We start from the raw sequence: 21,182 nt of genomic DNA on the forward strand, positions 1-21,182 counted from the left end.
AAGTGTTAACATTGAGATTAAAATAAAATTTTATATACTTAAATCCGATCTACTTATTTAAATCCAAATCACACTCCTATGAACATAATAATTGATTGTCCTCATAAGTCGATTGGTAATACCACATCGGGTATCAAATATAATATACTCGTATGTAGGTTCGGATACAGCGGTATAAGGTTTAAATCCGACCTAATCCCGGCTTACGAGAGATCACGGCAATCGTTGCGCCCCGCCGTGATAACGTTTTCCATTTGCACGCACGGTACATATGAAAGTAATTTAAACTCGAATGTAAAGACAATTTGCAAAATATTATGGTTAATGTAAATTCTATATTTTAATATATGATACTACTAGCGGACGCGCGCAGCTTCGCTTGCTTATTTAGGGGTGAATTCTAATAAACCACGGAACGTGTTCATTGAAATATTTTTATGAGTTTAAATTTCAAATTTTATAAAAATCGGTGGCGATTTAAAGATTTTTCCATACAAACTTTCAACCCCTTATTTGCACTCTTAGGAGGTGAATTCTAGAAAACCATGAAACACATGTTCAATTAATTACTTTTAAATATCTAAATTTCAAATTTTATAAAAATCGGTGCCGATTTAATTTTTTTTCCATACAAACTTTTTTCAACCAAACAAAATTTTTCAAAATCCCTTCTTAGTGGATGTCCAGATTACAAAAGTAAACATCTGTCCAAATTTCACGTTTCTACGCACAGCGGTTACGGCTGTGCGTGCGTCTTACCTCAGTCAGTGAGGACAAGTCCTTTTATATATATATAGATTATAGGATAAATGTACAAGTATAAAATATAAAAAAATAGTCATTTAAACATTTTTTTGTCCCACTTGCAGCGGAGTAGGCAGGGAGAGCCCGGGAGTGTTAAGACACTCCGTTCCCTGGAGGCGTTTCGTGTTCGTGTTAAGTAGCAGAATTCAATGCCGCGCTTTGCCTCCACACCAGAGCTAAAAATAAAATATGAATTTAAATAAATATTTCATTTCCTCAAGTTTAAATTTAATATTTTATATCTACCCTGCGACGTGCGGGATAAAGCGTGAAACCAAGTAATTTAAGGCAAATTTATTTTATCTTTCTTTATGTTCATTCGACAATTTAAAAATTTCAAACAGCCAAACTCAATTTGAATAAAGAAAATTTTAAATTTCAATTGAAATTTTAATTGTGCGGGATACTGCGTGAAGCTGATTTTATTGTAAAATAATCACAAAACGTCGATTGCTCTTTACAAAACAATACAAAAAGTAACATTCGTAGTACTACAGCTAGAACAACATTAAATATTCAAGAGTTTCGTAAACGATACAATGGAGCAGATAATTTGTCTCATTGAAGGCTGCGAGGTGCCTGATTGTATTGTGAAGAGCGACCGGATCGCCGGCAGCTTTCACGCTGAGAGACTAAGCGCCACCATTCCACCAACTAATCCGCTACCCGAGAGGCATTAGCGATCCCACGCCAATGCATTGTCATGCTCTTATTCTAACGCTCCCAGCCATAGAACTGCTTAAGAGGAATCTCCTCTAGCTATTTATGCCTTGGAATAAATGGAAATGCGCAGCGCATAGTTGTATTGGAATTTTTTTTTTATTTTAAATTTACTGCTGAGTATTTAAAAGGATATTTTTTATTCAAGATATCAATTTTATTTGTAGACTTTAAATAATTAAAATGTACATCTGTAAGGAGATAGGTTATATACTCGTACAATGCAGGTAAAAAAACAATTTATCTTGCAAAGGTTTCCGTTATCATAGAAAATTACCGCAAAATTTATTTAAAACAGCCACAGAAAGCCTAGATTTGCAAATAGACGTTGTTTATTTCGTCTATATTCGAAGCCAGGCGCTCACGTAATCTTCCGCAAACGACACAGCACAGCAGTAAGGCTGCGATAAGCGAAATCGTTTTACGGAATAATCCTTCTGGAGAGGTATTATCTCACTGAGACGTCCACGGCGACGGCAGACAGCTGTAAGCGCCTCCAAGGGCCTTCTTTGATACTACGCGTAAGTACTGCGCTGGCTTCGTTAGATTTCGATTTTTCTATTTAAAAATTAATATAACAACTATAGGTTCTTAAGGATTAATGTCATTGGAACAATAAAGGAAGTTTCCTTTTCTACCTATATAATAAGCTATATCATTTATAATACGAGTACATAACCATATCAGATTTTTTTTTTGAAGAAATTTAATATTTGCATTATTTACTAATTACTTTTTTCATATTTAACAGAATTATATATTTTTTAAGATGGTAAGAAAGATTTAAATATTAACTTAACATATTTTAGTTTCATGCTTTATCTATTACAAAATATCACCGTTTTACATAAATACAGTCGATTTTCGGATATAAGAATGTTAGCTACCTACTATTTAGAGGTAATATCAAATAATTGTTGTTATTTTAAAATATCACATCAAATCAATGAAAATAATAAACATTAATTAAAATGTTATATTTTTTCTAAGCATGAAATTTTATTTCCTTGATTGATATTTCTAAGTGCCCGCGGCGTTATCCCTTGAAATGGCCGTCGAAAGTATCGGATATTTAGAAACCCAAAATCCTTTCGCACGGCCATTTTTGCAAATCAAACCTCACTTGTCAACAATTGGAGGGATTTTAGTACGTGCCTTTTAAAAAAAAATAGTAGCTAATTATTATGGCAAGCTTTCAATGGTCATATATGTTATTTTCTAAAAAAAAAGAACGAAAATGACCATTCTAGATAGGAATATTTTCCTTCATTTACCTAAAAGCCATACCATTGTCCGTCATTTTTACGTATATTGCCTGAATTCAGCATAAAATGTGAGGACTAAAAAACATACAATACTATGTCGCATATGTATTGGGAACGAAAGTACAAAATGATACGAATATTTGAATATTTCAAAAATATCAACAAGCAAAAACAAAAACCTTTTTTGTCTATCTCACTTTTGAACTTCCACTGGCTTTTAACAGAAAAAAATCGGACTAAAAAATTTTATATAGCATTCTATTGATCGGAGAAAAGGAAAAATAAATACGTAATATTCTACTAAAGGATTTTAATTTTCATCACCCTAGTTTTGTAAAAAGTTGAAGAGGAGACTTATCCCCGGTATTTTCCTTTAATTGGGAGCCATTCAATACAGATATTGGATTAATTCGAAGTTATTAATTCGTTTCACTCAAAGGGTAAAAAAAAATAACGAAGTAATTAATTAACCCTCTTTTATAAAAATTAAGGCACAAGCTTACACACCAAATGCCTTTAATAAAATTGCTAGATTAACTAGAATTATCCTGTTCTTAATGGGTAATTATAATTACGCTTGGTAATATAAATTAATAATTTTGAAAAACTTTACGCATATTTTATGTAAAAGAGGTCTTACTAAAAACTATATATATGTAGATAATATAGAGACTTATAGCTTTAAAACTTTTGCCTTATAATAAATTGCCGCGTTTTTTTTATTTTTTTTAATATAATGTATATTGCTGCTATTATATATTATACTATGTACCATAATAATAATAATACAATGGCAACACTATTGAAACTTGATAATTATAATAGCATTTCGATATCTATTGGATTCGAAGTTCCCGTTCGAACAACAAAACTTCTGGGCGACCTATTTACTGTACATCGTGTACCTAGTAGGTGCCTACCTGTAACTTCGCACACAATCTGATAGATTTAGTCGATAGTAGACTGACAATCTTGAAACTGTGAAGGTGAAACTTTACTCTGAACACACAACTGAGTTGAATGAAAGTGCATAATGACGTTTTATGCATCAGGCAAGTATAACCTTAAATATTTCTAAAAGTAATAATTGAAATATATTGTTATTGAATTTTGCAAGGGTAAAATAACATCTAGAAGATTATCCGAACATGCTCGATTATCCGAACGTCCCGCCCGCCTAACTCGCAAGTCTTTTACCCCTTTTCTTTTTGACTGGTTAACGCACTTTGGTATGATATATTCATATTTAATGGAATAGAAGAGGGTGGACATTAAACTAAATGTTAAAGCCGACAATTTAAATCTTGATTAAAGTATATACGAGTAATCCAAAAAAGGTCAGTTGAAGATTAAGTAAATCTAAGAAAACTAAATTGAACTATAAGAATTAATGAAATACCGTCTTAGTTAAAGTTAACTCAAAAAAACTTTGAAAAGATTGTGTGGTATATGGGAGTATACCTATACAGCGGACAGCTACTCGTTAAATAAATATCTAATTTTGAAAATAAATATCTAAAATAAATATCTAATTGTGAAACAAATACCTATCTATAGGTGAACTATATAGGACGCTCTAAAGTACGTAGGTACTTCACGTTTAAAAATGAAATATTTCAGTCTAACTTTTTTGAGATTGGCATTACAATATATTTAATTACGGGTAATACCGAATTTCAGGGATAGCGACTGAATCCGGTAACTCGGAAGTGCGGGACGTGCTTCCAGAGGTCTTGGAAGTTGGGGCCGCGTGATTGGCTCCATTGTGAACACTCAATAGGCCATTCCGACCGCATACTGAACCGCTTCAACTTATTACAGGTCCACTTTTACGAATATAGAATAAAAATATTATGAATTTGATTTATGAATAAAAGATTACGATAGTATAATAATATATATATTTACATTTTACTTTTATTGTGCTTATATATTTTTTTATAAAAAATAATACATGTTATCGGAATGTTTAGTTTTTTTTTCTCTTACGTTGTATTTCCAAATGTAGCGGAGAAGGCAAAGGGAACCTGGCAATCTACCGTTCCTGCTTCCGTTCCGCCAAATACTCGAGGCATTGAGTATAGAATAGAGAAAAGAAAAGAAAATATTAGTTACCCAGGAATCGAACCCACAACCGTCCCGTTTACCTTCGCACGCAACACGCATCGGTATCGTCAGACTATGTATATTATCATTACATTTCCATAACAGATATTCAATATATCCAAAAAAATACAGAAAAATAAAATAATCCGGCATCAAAATCACACTGCCCCAAAAGCACAGTTAACGCTCGAATACCCAATTATATCGATTTATCCGCACCGATTATATCGAGCAGATACACATGTCGAAAACTGTATCGATAGCCAAATAAACTAGCAGACCACATCGATTACCTGTCACTGGCAGCCTCCCCAATGACCGCGGTCCGCCAAGACCGTTCCGATACCACGCTCAATACATATCATATTCGATACACGAAACTTCGCATTATGAAATATTATAGCAAATTTATTTTATAGAATAAAAATAACTAGAAATGTCGGCGGATTGAATTGAAGAAAAAGAATTGAAATCTTTTGCTATATCAATAATAAATGTTTTGAAAGTAGGTTTCATGAGTTACTTACGTTCTCAACTCAACTATATGGGATTTCTGTTCCCACTTAAAAAATAACGTACTAGGTGATAAAATAATAATATTACCTTAGATAGTATTTGAGCCCACAACCTTTGCATTTTTAAGAAGCAATGCACGATAGTCAACAATGTCATTATCAACAATTAAAAATTTCGGCGTCGAGTACCGTCAGTCAACACGCGAAACCTCCAGAATTCGGCGGAAAATGAGGAACGGAGTGTCTTAACAGGTTCCTTCTGCGTAACCCGCTGTATGCGGGATATAGCGTGAAGCTAAAAAAATAATAACAAATTAAATTGCAACATTATTGCATATAGTGTTAGAAACGCCATTATTCATGACGTTGTTAATATTACAATGAAAAAACTTTGTCTTGATGATGAAAGTTTCCCACACTTTTAATAAGAAGCCCATTCATAGCATACTTTCGTCAGAGGGTGAAAAGGGTAACGGCCTTATCGCTATAGCTTGTGACACCAGAAAATTAAAAGTGCGCCGTCACGGTTGGGCTATCTTAGGAAATAGGGTGACTGTACCACTACAAAGCTTTATTAATTGGTACTTCTACTGGGCTGGACATCTCTAAAATGTATTGTTATTGTCCCAAATTTAAATTATTTTTGAGTTTAAAAATAATATTTTTGGCTCGATAAAAAACTTATGGTTTCCGAAGCAAAACTTTTTCAGTTTTCAAGTAATTAATCCAATCAATATCATGTGGAGGAACATTTGAGCTATGTACATCTTGTATATATGACTACAACTCTACAAAGTTGTGTTGAAACTTAATTTAGCTAGACTGGTTTGCGGTCACTGTTGAAAAGTTTCAGCCAGCTCTATACTAATGGAAAGCGAACAAAATCACTAGTAACTGAGTTAGAAATGTAGGTATTTGTAAGTCGTGCAACTCAAGCAATTTGTGCAATTTTACTGTCAGCTCCAGAGGCACCTAAAATCGGAAACTGGTGTAACCATTAGTGAGGTATTTTCAGCTAGACGTTACTTATCACGAAAAATCACTCAAATGTCTGTTTGCGGTAGCTTACTTCCCTTTCAATAATTTTTCACATTTTTTTAGTTCTTAAAATTTCGAATTCAAAGTTTAGTTAATACTATTTACTATAAACTTTAATTGTTATTTTTCTTAATTATAATGTACAAGGCGTAATACCGACAGAACACAGTTTTTTATACTTACCTTATATCTGTGCATGTGAACGATTGAGTTCGTGGATATTCAAGAAAGACGTGCTCAGGTAGTTATATAGTTAGGGAATGTTAAGAGGATTATTATCTATTAATGTAACCAAAAGTTTTGCCTTCCACGTCGTGTTCCACCGCCGGATTGGCTCCGTATTATCATAATTTTATTATTTTCACCTGTCAAGGTATACTTAACATTCACATTTTGTGATGGTAAAATATAAGAAGTACTTAACTAAATGAAATTAATATGAATTACATTGTTAATTACAACTCGAACTATAAAAGCATTTTTATATAAATACAGATTAACAAATTTGTATAAATTTGTGTATAAATACATATTATGCAAAAATTGCAAGAGTGATTGGCATATATTGGCTCTATAGAGTTCCTTGGGAAAAGAAGTGGGATACCTGAATTAAAGTTCACAAACATTAATTAATAATTACTTTAGTATATCTATATATTTCAAGTGTTAAGTTTAAACTGTGTGAAATTACAAAGGAGTCAATGATAAGTAAAATATTCTTTCGCATAATCACCCATGTGTGACACAAAGATCGAATGAACTTTAAAATAAGATGTGACATTTATAACAGTTCACGCCTCATATATTTATATAAGATAAATAACCTCCTTTTCTTACAGAAGTCGGTTAAAAAAATATGGTAATTTAATAAAGAATAGAAAATATGGTATTTCAAAAGATTTTTAAAATATTTTTAAATAATAATCACAATTATACGGTAACAGATATTTATTTTTAAATCGGTTTACGTCTTTTAGTGGACAACACTACCCGACGCGCCGCTTGCTAATGTCAGACTTTGCTTTCATCTTATTCGCGAAAACATCCAATTAAAAGCAAATATTTTTTATTTAAATAATCTTGATTAAAGTGAGTTTTGTAAATTTTTAAGTTCAAGATGAGCTTTTAATGTTAAAATGTAAATCTAACTTAAACAATATTTTAGATGCGACCAAAACGCGAATAGAAATGGACCAACAATTTTCATTGTCCTGGAACAATTTCCACGGAAACCTGAGCAAAGGTTTTGCCGGTTTGTTGGGGAACGGTGAATTTGTGGATGTCACTATTGCTGTAGAAGGTCACTTACTGCAAGCGCACAAAGTTATATTGTCAATATGTTCGCCGTATTTCAAAAAAATGTTCCAATTGAATCCATGTCAACATCCCATTGGTATGTATCATATAAAAATCTTATATGATTTGCGACTTCGAATCGAAGTATGACATTTTTAATAGTATTAACTTAAATAAATAAATTGAAATTGCAGTAGTGCTAAGGGATGTCACTCACAAAGCCATGAGAGATTTATTACAATTCATGTATCATGGAGAAGTCAGCGTAAAAAGAGAAGATCTCACTAGCTTTATAGGCACTGCTGAAGTTCTACAAATTAAAGGATTAACCAATAAAGAGGTAAGTTTGCTATAAACTTATAAACAATATATTTCCTTATTAAATATGAATTCAATATTTATGTACCATTTTATTATATGTAGAACCTCCTAAACATAATAAATAAGAATGGTATACTGTGAATTTCTCACACCCTATCATAAAAAATTAAACAAATTATTCCTGCAAGTAAGAATTGAATCCACCATGATTATATTTACAGTAAAATGCTATCCTACTGTGTCTATTTTATACATATTTTCATTTTAGACTGAAGAAGACCCCTTTGATAATGATAAAGAATTAACTAAACAAACTATATCTCAAGATAGTCCAGATGCAGAATCAAGTACTTCTGATGTGTATGAGTCAGCTACAAATGAAATATCAGAAAGTAATGACATAGAATTACTGAAACAAAGACAGTTCATAGAAAAATTACAAAGGCTGAGTAGTCTTAAAAGAAAATCTGAGGAATTTTTACACAAAAATTATTATTCTGATGTACTAAACACTGAGAAAAGACCCAAAGTATCTGATAAACTGACAAGCAATAAATCAAATATCTTACAAACAACTTTTGACAATATTCAAAGTATATATGAAGAAAATCCAGTAGAAATTACAACATCTTTAAATCCTATACAAAAGCAAAGTACTGATAAGGATGATAGTAAAAGTCAAACAACAGAAAATGAGTTGTCATTAAAAACAGAATGTGATGACAGTGATATTATAGTGTCAGACCCGGCTGTATGTACTACCCCCAAGAGCTATGAAAGTTCTAGAGAAATAAAAAAAAATCTGATTATACCTATGGACTATCAATCACCTCAAGAAAGTAAGTAATAAATTTTAATTTTATTTTAATAAAATATATATCTGCAGATTAACTTGCATTATAAATATTATACTTGTATTGTAAATATTATACTTGAAGTTACATGATTGTTATATTGTATTTTTTAAAATATATCACTGGTACCTTTTGCTATTGGGGCACAGCATTAAGGCAGCAACCAGTACAATGTGATGGTTGAGAGTTGGATTTCCATTGATAGGAATGAATTATTTTCTTAACTCTATTAACAAGACAAACACTGCTACTTAACACACACTGGACAGAAAATGTGTAATGGAGTGTCCTTAAACTAGGTTCCTTCTGCCTACCTTATTAAATGAGGGTTATAATATTAACCTAAAAAATACATTATATTATCAACACTTAAATATTTATAATGCAAGTTTACCCTGTTGGTCCCAAAATGGATGAGTAGGTAGAAGTTGCTTAATTAATGCTTTTTGTTTCTTTTGTAAATAGGAATAGAGATTGTGTTGAAAATGCAATCATTTGTTATTTTTCTAGCATATGTTGTTTTCTGTTGCAACCCCCTCATGCTATGAAAACACGATGGCATTTTCAACATTATCAAAATTCCTCAAAAAAAATATTTTGCTATCAATTATAATGAAAATGGCCATCGTGATTTCAGATTGCACCAGCTTTAACTCATTATTCACGGATCTAAAGAATCTAGTAAACGGTAAAGTGACAAACGTAAAAGAGGAGATTCCAAGATATGCAACGGAACACCGTCTTGTTACAATTCCACAAAAAGAAGATGGTAAAAAGAAATATCCACAACGATCGTGTAGACTCTGTTGGCGGATAGGCAAACGACGTGACACTAGATTTATGTGCAACGCGTGTGAATTACCGTTTTGCAAGTCACCGTGCTTTGAAATCCATTTCAGTGATATGTTCAAAGTGTCGCAACTACAAGGAGATTATTATGCACCCTAGATTAAGTCCATGCTTTTATACTCTCTAGAGTTCTAGTTGTAAGAAAAATATATTTTTATATTCCCAAGTGATATGCGTCAATAGTTGAATCATAGATTCAATAAATTTTGGGACCAAATCAATTGAATATATATCAAACTTGAAGTTACTTTAATGAAACTATAAGCATTTAAAATTAGCACAATAACGTCGGTAACCTGTGATACTTAGAATCTGCTTGTGCCAATATGCTGCTTTATATTCTCTATACAATGTGCCATCAATCCTCTGCCATATTTTCTAAAGACTTTATTATGCTCATATTCTAGTCTATTTATTGTATTAAATAAGTTTAACTAAATTTGCATGTGATGGTAAATTCCTTTCTGGTTACTTATGATATTAGTGATCTCTGTATCAATAAAACGTAAGCATAATACAAGATTTATTCACATTCCTATATGTGATAGATATTTTAAGGATTTGGCTTAGATTGTGTATGATGAAATTATATTTTTATAATACTGCGTGATGTTTGACATTATTGAGTGTTTTATATGAATAAATAATGTATACACAATTAGTTTATTTCATTTGAAGCCCAATTTGACTGGACATTTTGTACATTTATTGTGAGTAAATTTTTGTTTTATTTAAATAAATATAGGTAATCTTTTGTTGCAGATGCTCTGTCGCTAGTTATAAACGGATGCGAAAATCAGTTGCCGGCTCGATACAAATATATCTACAGTAGGAAAGGTCATAAACAACTAGTGCATAGAAATTTTGTATACACAAAACACTCAACGACACACGGGAAAACTTCATGGAGATGTGTTCAATATTTTTCACTCAACAGGTGCCCGGCAACCGTTGAAACTATTGATTCAATGATATATGCAGTCAACCATCAGCATAACCACGAAGACTGCTATGAAAAATTATCAAGGAATAATATTTATGAAATGAGTACTTCCCCTAAATAATATTTGTATAGTGTTAGTAATATGTGTTTTGTAAAACAAATGTGGTAGCAGTTTTTTTATAATGTTTTTTTTCTAATGGAGTTTGCTGAAACAGATTATATTTAAAATATAATGCTGAATAATTGAAATTAATAATAATATTTATCTAATGAAATTATAAATCTGCTAATTACTCAAAATTGAAAATGCTGAACTTAAATTTTATAAGAGACGAAAAATGAAAAAACAAAAAAGGCTATTGAATTAAAATAATGAATAAAAAAATTTACTGGTTACCTGTAAAGTCTATTTACAGACGTGAAAAATTGCTTACTTTTTTCAATTGAAATGAATTATTATTATTTTGTAAAAAAAATGAAAATGAAGAAAGAAAAAAAGGAGTTCATTGAAAACTACAACTTATTCGATAAATTAACATTTAATTACACTTGTTACACAATTCGAATATTTTTTTACTTGAGTTATACAGAATAATTACAAGTAACAGTGGATGGATAGATGCGTCAGAAGCCGAACGTTTAGGCCGATCGTGCCTCCCTATCGCTTGTTCCGCTCTCTCGTTCTCGGCTCGGGCGGAATGTGACAAGGAGTCTTACTTTTTCGTGCATGCCACTGGCGTTTATCAACTTATAAGACGTTATCACATCAAAAGCAATTAATATATGTATACTGTACAACTCACCAGTAATAAAAAAATGATACTCCATGAAATGATTTAACAATAGTAATTGTGCCAAATAATGTATTTGTTTTAAAAAAATATTAACATATTTTAAAGTTTGTACTTCATTAGTTGATAAAATGTAAAGTTCCTATATCATGTATAAGATTATAACAACATTGCGTATTTGTGTTATCCATATATTAAAATATTGTAAATAATTAAACTCCACTTAAATTTATAATTTAAAATTTCTTATTTCATCTAGTCATAGACAAACGAAATTATAAATTATGTATGGGATTCTCATCTTACTCTGTAAAAATTAAAAAGAAACTATGTATTATTATAGGATCTATAAACGGATCTAGGTTTATTTAATATAATTTATTGTACATGGTTCAGTAAAAAATATGCTAAAATTATTATATGCCATTGCAAAAATTTTGAAGCAAGAAGGTATCAAGAAAAGAAAGTTGTATATAATATATTTAATTTATAATATTACTACATATTTACAAATAACATTACTAAAATAAATTAAGTTTTTAATAGCTTTGTGCTTTTATTTTCTAATAAAGCGGCCATCCTTTTTCTTGGTCTATGCTTTTTGCTAAATCCAACACCTGAACAAAAGATTAAAGATATTTTAATTAAAATAAAATGTTATCATTTAAGAAATTATAAATAAAATTACGCTACATTTAATTATATCCATTCATTATTGAAATTTTAAAACATTTTAGTAAAATATGTCGTCGTGGCACAGTGTGTCTAACATCGTGACGAATACGAGTTCAATTCCCGCTCAAGGAGATTAAGTATTCAGTATGTTCATTTCTTTGATTCAGTAGTGAAGCAAAACGCGGCGTTGAGTTTTGCCACTTAACACGCAATGCCTTGACAATCCAGCGGAACAACAGGTAACATTAGCTGCATGCCCTGCTATACACAGGATACAGCGTGGACGAAAGAACCAAAATATATTTACTGAAAAGTAAACTCACGGATATCAATATCTGGCTTTTCTTTCAATCCAAACGACTTGGCTACTGCATCTAAATCCATATTCAGCAAATTAAAGACATGTTTCAATTTCTTCACTTCAAATGCTCTTATGTAGCCTTCAAATGCTTCAATAGCCATTGAATGGAATTGGGGATCCTCCATTGCGTTATTTATCTATAAAATAAGTATTAAGATAAGTTTTTTTTGCACTTTCTCCTGCATATTGGTTGAGACATTGCATTGCATTGCAATTGGCGGAGCACAATGCCACGCTTTGCCTTCTACAACGAGAAATGAAAATAATTTATTCCCCCAAGTAGGGATCTAACCCACAACCGTCGCGTTTACATTCAGACGTGCGACGCTACCCAACGAGGCCTTCACTTTGACCATAAAATTGTATTTCTATACAATAATATTAGTAAATAATTAAGTATTCCAAGTCATTTAAAATATTATTTTTCAAGTAGAAAAGGCAAACTTTATAAAAATATCATCTAAACATACCTATACTGTTTAACAACTTTTCACATACAAATAGTACTAAAATGAAGTTTTCAAGAGTTTATAAATATACCAACCTTAGAAGACAAATCACTATATTTATTCCACAGTTCATATTTATCGAGATATATTTTGGCATCTTTCAAGTAATTCACAAATTCAATTTCCTCTGGTCGTAATAGCAACACTGCACGTCCCTCAGCCCCTAAGCCGCGTGCAGTTCTGCCCACTCTGTGAATATATTCCTAAGGAATTAAATAAAATATAAATTATAATAAAATGTTTTTATTTCTCTGTTTTGAACTACTATAAAGTGTAGTTTTAATATATATTTTTTTCAAAATAGTTATTTAAGCATGTATTATAAATACAAATTTTCTAATATAGAAAACTATCCTTGTCAGTAGTTCAAAACAGGAATAAAAGAAATTTGTATTTATTCACTTTCGATGCTTTACCGTCGAAATATTACTAATTAAAGGACTAAGAGTTTTTTATTCATATTAAGATATCTAAATATTCCCCAAAAAATTTAAATAACTTACATTAGTATCTGAAGGTGGATCAAATTGTATGATCCAGTCCACGGCAGGTATATCTAAACCTCTGGCGGCAAGATCTGTACACAGCAGCGCCATCTTCTTTGAATTATAAAATCTATCTATGGTTGCCGTTCTGTCTGCTTGATTCATTTTTCCCTATAAGCAATTATATAAAAAAAAGATTTGTTATAGTTATTTATATGGGAATGAATTAAAAAAAACTGCTTCACAGACACCGCATACAGACACTCCTGTATGCGGGATGTAGCATACAGACAGAGAGAACCTTGTAGGGAACATTACTTATTCTAAATTAATATTATTACATTTACTAAAATCATCCGCACGCAGCGCATTGGAACAATTCAAACCTGTTCCGAGTTTTTTTGCTATGCGTGTCGTAGGCTGCTAGCTAGCATCGCCACGTTTAAAGAGTCGGCTAGAATCGCTTGCGACATTCACTTGTGTATCCATTGCTCTCTTAGCTCTTAGCATTCAATTCTCAACCTTAACTTCTTGCTATTACGTGCTAGTTTAGCTTGTATTTTCTATTGGTATTTATTTAAATTTCTTTATTTCCTTCTGTGATTATTTTCTCTTCACGTATCTGTGAGTTAAATAAATTTGGACAATTTCTCCACAAAATTTGGATTTTTAATTTTACTCATTTAGTGTAAAATAAATAAGATCATATTAAATAGTGGTATCACATCTCAACCGCTATATTGGTGACCCCTAAATTGGTGAGCACTACAATAAATACCTACGTTTACTGCTGGCAAGAAGATTTAAAACGGCAAGAGGCCATTTTGACGACCTTGGCAAGTGACCTCTGATACAAGATGGAGGACGCGACTACATCCAACGTGTGCACAATTGGCGTGCGTATTCCACCATTCTGGCCGGAAGAACCAGCCCTTTGGTTTTCACAAATTGAAGGTCAGTTTGCTTTATCTAATATAACAAGTGATACTACAAAATTTTATTACGTTGCCGCTCAGTTAGATAATCAATTTGCTGTCGAGGTGAAGGATATTATCATTTCTCCTCCCGAGACGGATAAATACATCACTCTTAAAACGCAACTGATTAAAAGATTGTCTGCGTCTCAAGAAAAGAAAGTGATGCAGTTGCTGAGGCACGAGCAGCTAGGTGATCGCAAGCCATCACAGTTTCTGCGATACATGCAAGATCTTGCGGGTTCATCTGTCCCCAAGGATTTTTTAAAAACATTATGGTCGAGTAGGTTACCACAAAACATTCAAACGGTTATAGCTTCACAGCCTGATCTGCCTATCGAAAAATTAGCTGACCTGGCAGACAAGGTGCATGAGATAGCACCCTCATCACCACAGGTCGCAAGCACATCTGCGATGGCCACACCCCCTGCATCCTCCATGTTGGAAGAAATGGCCAAGCAGATCCAACTCCTGACCAAGCAGGTATCGGAACTCTCGAGCCAGGTACGTCACAACTCGGTCTCATCGAAATTTAAAGAGCGTTCCCGGAGCCATTCCAGACATCGCAGGAAGTCGACTACCCGGCAAAAATGTTGGTACCATTTTAAATTTGGTTCAAATGCTAAAAAATGTGTGCAGCCATGTAATTACGGAGAGTCGGAAAACTCTCTGGGCAGCCGGAAGTAGCGGCCAACGTCTGCCCTTTACCTACAGGCCGTCTTTTCATTACCGACCGTATTTCAAAAATGCTTTTCCTCATTGATACTGGCTCAGATCTCTGCGTTTTTCCACGGTTGGCTACCAAGGCGCCCTGTACCAAGACAAAGTATGAACTCATGGCGGCGAACGGTACAGTCATTCATACTTACGGTCCTACATTGTTACACTTAGACCTAGGACTAAAGCGTACTTTCACCTGGAAATTTACCATCGCTGATGTTTCAAAGCCTATTATCGGCGTAGATTTTTTGATATTTTACAATCTTCTTGTAGATTGCAGATGTCAGCGACTCGTCGATGGAAATACCACTCTGTCAGTGCAAGCAATAAAAGAAAATATCTCCGATGACCTTGCGTCAGTCAAAGCCATTTCGGGAGAATCAAAATACCATCAGCTGCTTCATGAGTTTCCAGAGGTAACGAGACCATCAGGTACGTCTTCCTTACCTAAGCATAATACCGTGCATTACATCAAAACCATTCCCGGACCACCGGTTACCAGTAGACCTCGTCTTTTAGACCCAGTTAGACTGAAAGCAGCCAAAAAAGAATTTGACGATATGCTGTCACAGGGAACTGCCCGCTCCTCTAACAGTTCGTGGTCGTCCGCTCTGCACTTAGTTAAGAAGAAGGACGACGGATGGAGACCATGTGGTGATTACAGAGCACTCAATGCTCGCACAGTACCTGACAGGTATCCGATACGCCATATCCAGGATTTTTCCTACCAACTCTCTGGTTGTACAGTATTTTCAACTATCGATCTAGTCAAGGCGTACAATCAAATACCAGTACACGTCAATGATATCCACAAAACAGCCATTACAACTCCTTTTGGACTTTTCGAGTTCCCGTACATGACCTTCGGACTGCGCAATGCAGCACAAACCTTTCAGAGGTTCATGGACGAAGTGCTACGTGATTTTGATGACTTTTGTTTTGGTTACTTAGACGACATTTTGGTATTTTCCAGTTCTGAAGAACAACATCAGCGCCACATCAGACTACTCTTCACCAGGCTCAAAGAGTATGGTGTTTTGATAAACACATCCAAGTGTGTCTTCGGGCAGCGACAGGTAAAATTTCTTGGTTACCTAGTGTCAGATTCTGGGACTCAACCTTTAGAGACGAACGTAAAGAGCATACAGGAGTGCAATGTGCCGAAAACTGCTAAGGAATTACGACGTTTCCTCGGTATGTTCAATTTTTATCGGCGTTTTATTCCCGATGCCGCAAATATCCAAGCACCATTAGATGCTGCGCTTCTAGGACCTAAGATGAAAGGAGCTAAGCCGATCACTATGACACCGGAGATGATGGAAGCCTTTCAAAAATGTAAGACTTGTTTATCTCAAGCCACATTACTGGCTCACCCAGATCCTTCTGCAGAGCTAGCTATTGCCACTGATGCTTCTGATGTCGGAATTGGAGCAGTTCTTCAACAACGTGTTAATAACGTATGGCAACCTCTTGGTTTCTTTTCTAAAAAATTAACATCTGCGCAGAAGAAGTATAGTTCTTACGACAGAGAACTGTTAGCCATTTATGAAGCCATTAAATATTTTCGACACATGGTTGAGGCTCGAAACTTCGCGATTCACACGGATCATAAACCTCTCACATATGCATTCAACATTAACAGGGAGAAATGCTCACCGCGCCAATATCGGTACTTTGATTATATTTCTCAGTTCACAACTATTATTCAATACTTACCAGGACGTTTGAACGTAGTGGCTGATACTCTGTCACGACTGGAAGAGGTGAGTCGATCTATATCAGGCTCTAGCACTTGCTCAAGATACTGATCCTGAACTGCTAGGTCTGCTTCAAAAAGGCTCATCGTTAAAACTGGCTAAGGTAGATTTGCCAGACTCTAACCATAAGTTATACTGTGACGTATCAATGTCTTCTCCGCGCCCGTTCATTACTGAGAAGTTTCGCCGACAAGTTTTTGAAACTTTACACAGCTTGAGCCATCCTGGTAGGACAGCTACAGTGCGGCTGGTTACACAGAGATTCGTATGGCCAGGGATTCGCAAAGACTGTAGAGAGTGGACACGAGAGTGTATACTTTGTCAAAAGAGCAAAGTTCATCGTCATACCCTTGCTCCCTTATCCTCAATTCCAACTCCTACATCGAGGTTTGCACACATCCACCTCGACATCGTCGGACCTTTAACTATTTCGTCTGATTTCAGATATTGTCTTACTGTCATCGACCGTTTCACACGATGGCCTGAGGCATTCCCACTTAAGGACATCACAGCTGATTCCTGTGCTGCCGCTCTTCTCTCTGGTTGGATAGCAAGATTTGGTTGCCCTCTTCGAATTACAACCGATAGGGGTCGGCAATTCGAGTCGCATCTCTTCAAGGCACTATCAGCCATGGTTGGTGCACATCACTTTACGACTACTTCGTATCATCCAGCTTCCAACGGCTTGATCGAGAGACTCCATCGGCAGCTGAAGGCAGCTATCATGTGCCATCCCTCTTCGACCTGGACGGAAGCACTTCCCTTAGTGCTGCTGGGCATCCGTAGCGCTTGGAAGGATGATATTCAGGCTTCAGCGGCTGAGCTGGTCTACGGGGAGCCCCTTCGACTTCCAGGGCAATTTCTTGCACCCTCGGAAGATTATAGGACAGCAGATAGCACAAATCTGGTCACTCGTCTTCGTGCTGGTATGGCACGACTCTCACCGAAGCCCACGTCATGGCATAGGACAGGTCCTTTTTATATGCCAGCTGACCTTGCAGAGACAACACATGTTTTTTTACGGCAGGACCACGTCCGCAAACCACTGGAACCACCTTATGCAGGCCCATACAAGGTTCTCAAGAGGACTCCTAAATATTTCAAAATAGACATATGTGGTAAGCCTAATAACGTTAGTGTGGACAGGATCAAGCCCGCATATGTTACGCGAGAGGCCGTTACTGCATCAAAGAAGATAATAACAGCACCAAAGGCTATCTCTCAATCTGACGTGGAGCAGACACTTGAGAAGCGGACAAGAAGCGGAAGAAGAGTCAAGTTTCCAGACTACTATCGCCCTTAACCAGGTCTCTGGGGGGGAGTACTGTAGGGAACATTACTTATTCTAAATTAATATTATTACATTTACTAAAATCATCCGCACGCAGCGCATTGGAACAATTCAAACCTGTTCCGAGTTTTTTTGCTATGCGTGTCGTAGGCTGCTAGCTAGCATCGCCACGTTTAAAGAGTCGGCTAGAATCGCTTGCGACATTCACTTGTGTATCCATTGCTCTCTTAGCTCTTAGCATTCAATTCTCAACCTTAACTTCTTGCTATTACGTGCTAGTTTAGCTTGTATTTTCTATTGGTATTTATTTAAATTTCTTTATTTCCTTCTGTGATTATTTTCTCTTCACGTATCTGTGAGTTAAATAAATTTGGACAATTTCTCCACAAAATTTGGATTTTTAATTTTACTCATTTAGTGTAAAATAAATAAGATCATATTAAATAGTGGTATCACATCTCAACCGCTATAACCTAATGTTAAGGCTCTCCATTCTCCTTTTTATGCCAAATTTTTTAGGCATTGCGTGGTGAGTGGCGGAACTCAACGCCGGGCTTTCTTCCGGGCCCCTTCTCATAGCAAAGAAATGAAAATAGAACAATTCATTTTTTAGAGTATGAATCGGACCCACAACTGTCGCGTTAAGCCGACACATAATCTTTTTTAAAAGCTTTTTTTACTTATTAAATTACTTTTGAAAGTAAACTACATTAATTATTATTTAATAAAATTTTCATTTCTTCACTCCGGGCCGAAGCGTGGCGTTAAGATCCGCCACTCAACACGCAATGATCGAAAATTCGGCGGAAGTGGGGAACAGAGTGTGCTCTACTATATGCAGGATACAGAGTGATGCTAAAAAAAATTAAAAAATGTACTTACATGTATGCAAAGCACCGATATATCACAATATTTGTTTAGAAATTCATAATGGAATACAACAGATTTGCAACTTGAGAAAAATATCATAATTTTGGAGTCTTGAGTTTTTTTTAAAAGCTTATGTATCCAATGCAGCCGATATTCTGTTTCACACACAACATATCTGGTAACAAAAAAGTATTGGTACATTTTCTATATAAAAAAAACATCGAATTCTGTTTGACTGTAATTGCCATGGTATATATATATATATATATATTTAGCTTCACTTATATAAGGGATAATATATGTGAAGCTAGAAATTTTGTTTTTCCCTAGCATAACCTGTATAATTAAGCTTTATAAATAAAGTTATTGTTATTGACAATTAGTTATTGTCAATATATATATTTATAATTTTTGTTTTATTTACATAATTTTCATTTTACCCTTGTTTAAGACCTTCTACTGTAGCTCTGTCATTATCTTCATTAGCATTAATTATTTGGACTTCCTCTTTCATTGCAGATTTTATTAATGCTTCTGTTGTTTCTGATTGTGTAGCACTAAACAACATTGTTTGCCTATTTTCTGTAATTAATATAATATTCAAAATTAGGTAATTAAAAGTTAATAGTATATTTTTACATTATTAAAATTATTAAACTGGAACAGAATAACCTGGAAAATGGAAATGTCCATGTCTACTCTAGCCAATTAATTTTGTTCTTATTTATAGTTATATTGTAATTCTTTTAAGTGTATTATGAGAGAATTTTATGTTTTGAATCTTGCTATGGTTAAATTTATACGTAGACTTTTTAAAATATAAATTTAAAAGATATGAATATAATAATTATGATCTTACTAGGAAGTCGACTTATGATCTGTTTCAGATCCTCCTCAAATCCATACTGGAATATTTTATCAGCCTCATCTAATATTAAGCAGGAGACTTGTCTATAATCAAATTCTTTTGTTCTCATGTGATCAAATAATCTGCCTGGTGTAGCAACAACAATGTGGACCCCTAAAATGTAAGAAAAATGTTTAAAATATTTCAACCTGTTTATATTTACATATAGTATAAATAATAATGATATTTCTTATGTTTAATAGCATGAAATAAAAAATATTAAATAAGTAACTAACTAACCATTCGCAAGTAGTGCACTTTGAGCTTTTCTATTTTCTCCACCTATAACTAGTACCGCTGATATCATTTCATTATGTGACAGAATATTTTGTAATACTGTAAATGTTTGTAATGCAAGCTCTCTTGTTGGTGAAATTATGATGCAAAATGTGCCTACAAAAAATTAAAAGCGATACTTAAGTTTTAATGTGAATAATTTAGCTTAATATATTTAATTTTACAAAAAGTTTACATTTTGGAATACAGTTTGGAACACTTAAAATATATGATATACCTTGTTTTTGTTGTTTTAAAATTTTTGTTACTAATTCGACCGCGGGGATTAAAAATGCTAATGTTTTTCCAGATCCAGTTTTCGCTGTTGCAACTACATCTGCACCATCTAAAGCCTTTGGCAAAACTTCATCTTGTATTTCAGTTAATTCTTTAAAACCCATATTTTTAATAGCATTTAAAATAGGTTTACAAATTTTTCCACGAAAGTCTCTAAATCTTCTATTCTTAGCTTGGTCACTCATAATGATAAATTTACTCAATACTTTTAAATTGTTATTAACGAGATGTTAAGACTGCCGTTTTATCATCACAAACAAAGTTTTATTTTAATTTGATGTATCTATTAAAAATGCAATTTATAAATTTTATATATGGTTAAAAACAAAGAAGCAATTATTTTCAATCATAATAGAATCGCGAGACAATAACAACAACACATGTTCATTCATATTCATACTTCAACTTCGTACTTCGTGTTCGTAGGAAATATAGGTTATATAGATAATAGACGTCAAGGTGGTGCTAGAAACGCATGATATCGTAACAAATTGTTATTATATAATTTTCCAAACATTAAGTGTACTAAAGTAAAATTTAATACTATTTTTGTTTAAT

At 33.7% G+C, this 21,182-nt stretch overlaps 2 protein-coding genes across 4 annotated transcripts in view; one reads left to right on the forward strand and one right to left on the reverse strand.

Annotated features, from left to right (window-relative positions):
* LOC146539934 (uncharacterized) overlaps positions 1-12,201 on the forward strand; it is a 146,938-nt gene extending 134,737 nt beyond the window's left edge. Inside the window, exons 1-5 of one of the 3 annotated variants that reach the window (XM_085207794.1) lie at positions 7,397-7,537; positions 7,614-7,841; positions 7,939-8,084; positions 8,334-8,904; positions 10,531-12,201. In XM_085207794.1, coding sequence (XP_085063920.1) covers positions 7,637-7,841; positions 7,939-8,084; positions 8,334-8,904; positions 10,531-10,832 — 1,224 coding nt within the window. In that variant the 5' untranslated portion in view covers positions 7,397-7,537; positions 7,614-7,636 and the 3' untranslated portion in view covers positions 10,833-12,201. Of the gene's footprint in view, positions 1-7,396; positions 7,538-7,613; positions 7,842-7,938; positions 8,085-8,333; positions 8,905-9,556; positions 10,427-10,530 lie in introns of those variants that run through there. The other 2 variants (XM_085207792.1, XM_085207793.1) reach the window with 2 other exon arrangements.
* Positions 11,235-21,045, reverse strand: LOC146539936 (putative ATP-dependent RNA helicase pitchoune). Its single transcript, XM_085207789.1, has 9 exons — positions 20,566-21,045; positions 20,292-20,444; positions 20,004-20,165; positions 19,585-19,726; positions 19,157-19,319; positions 13,551-13,703; positions 13,083-13,250; positions 12,501-12,675; positions 11,235-12,119 (listed from the first exon to the last, which is right to left on the reverse strand). Exons 1-9 carry the CDS (start codon positions 20,807-20,809, stop codon positions 12,034-12,036), a joined length of 1,446 nt encoding a protein of 481 aa, XP_085063915.1. The 5' UTR covers positions 20,810-21,045; the 3' UTR covers positions 11,235-12,033.
* Between the last annotated feature and the right edge of the window lie 137 nt (positions 21,046-21,182).

Source organism: Heliconius melpomene, chromosome 3, assembly GCF_056956725.1.
Source record: "Heliconius melpomene rosina isolate 202511_hmr_F chromosome 3, ASM5695672v1, whole genome shotgun sequence".
In the NCBI taxonomy this organism is placed as follows: domain Eukaryota; kingdom Metazoa; phylum Arthropoda; class Insecta; order Lepidoptera; family Nymphalidae; genus Heliconius; species Heliconius melpomene.

Coding starts and splice junctions, on each gene's coding strand:
- LOC146539936 (XM_085207789.1), bottom strand. CDS start 20,809: ATGAGTGACCAAGCTAAGAATAGAAGATTTAGAGACTTTCGTGGAAAA. Junction 13,704..19,156: donor TATCGGTGCTTTGCATACAT/GTAAGTACATTT, acceptor AATTGCTTATAG/GGAAAAATGAATCAAGCAGA. Junction 12,120..12,500: donor AAAGCCAGATATTGATATCC/GTGAGTTTACTT, acceptor TCTTTTGTTCAG/GTGTTGGATTTAGCAAAAAG.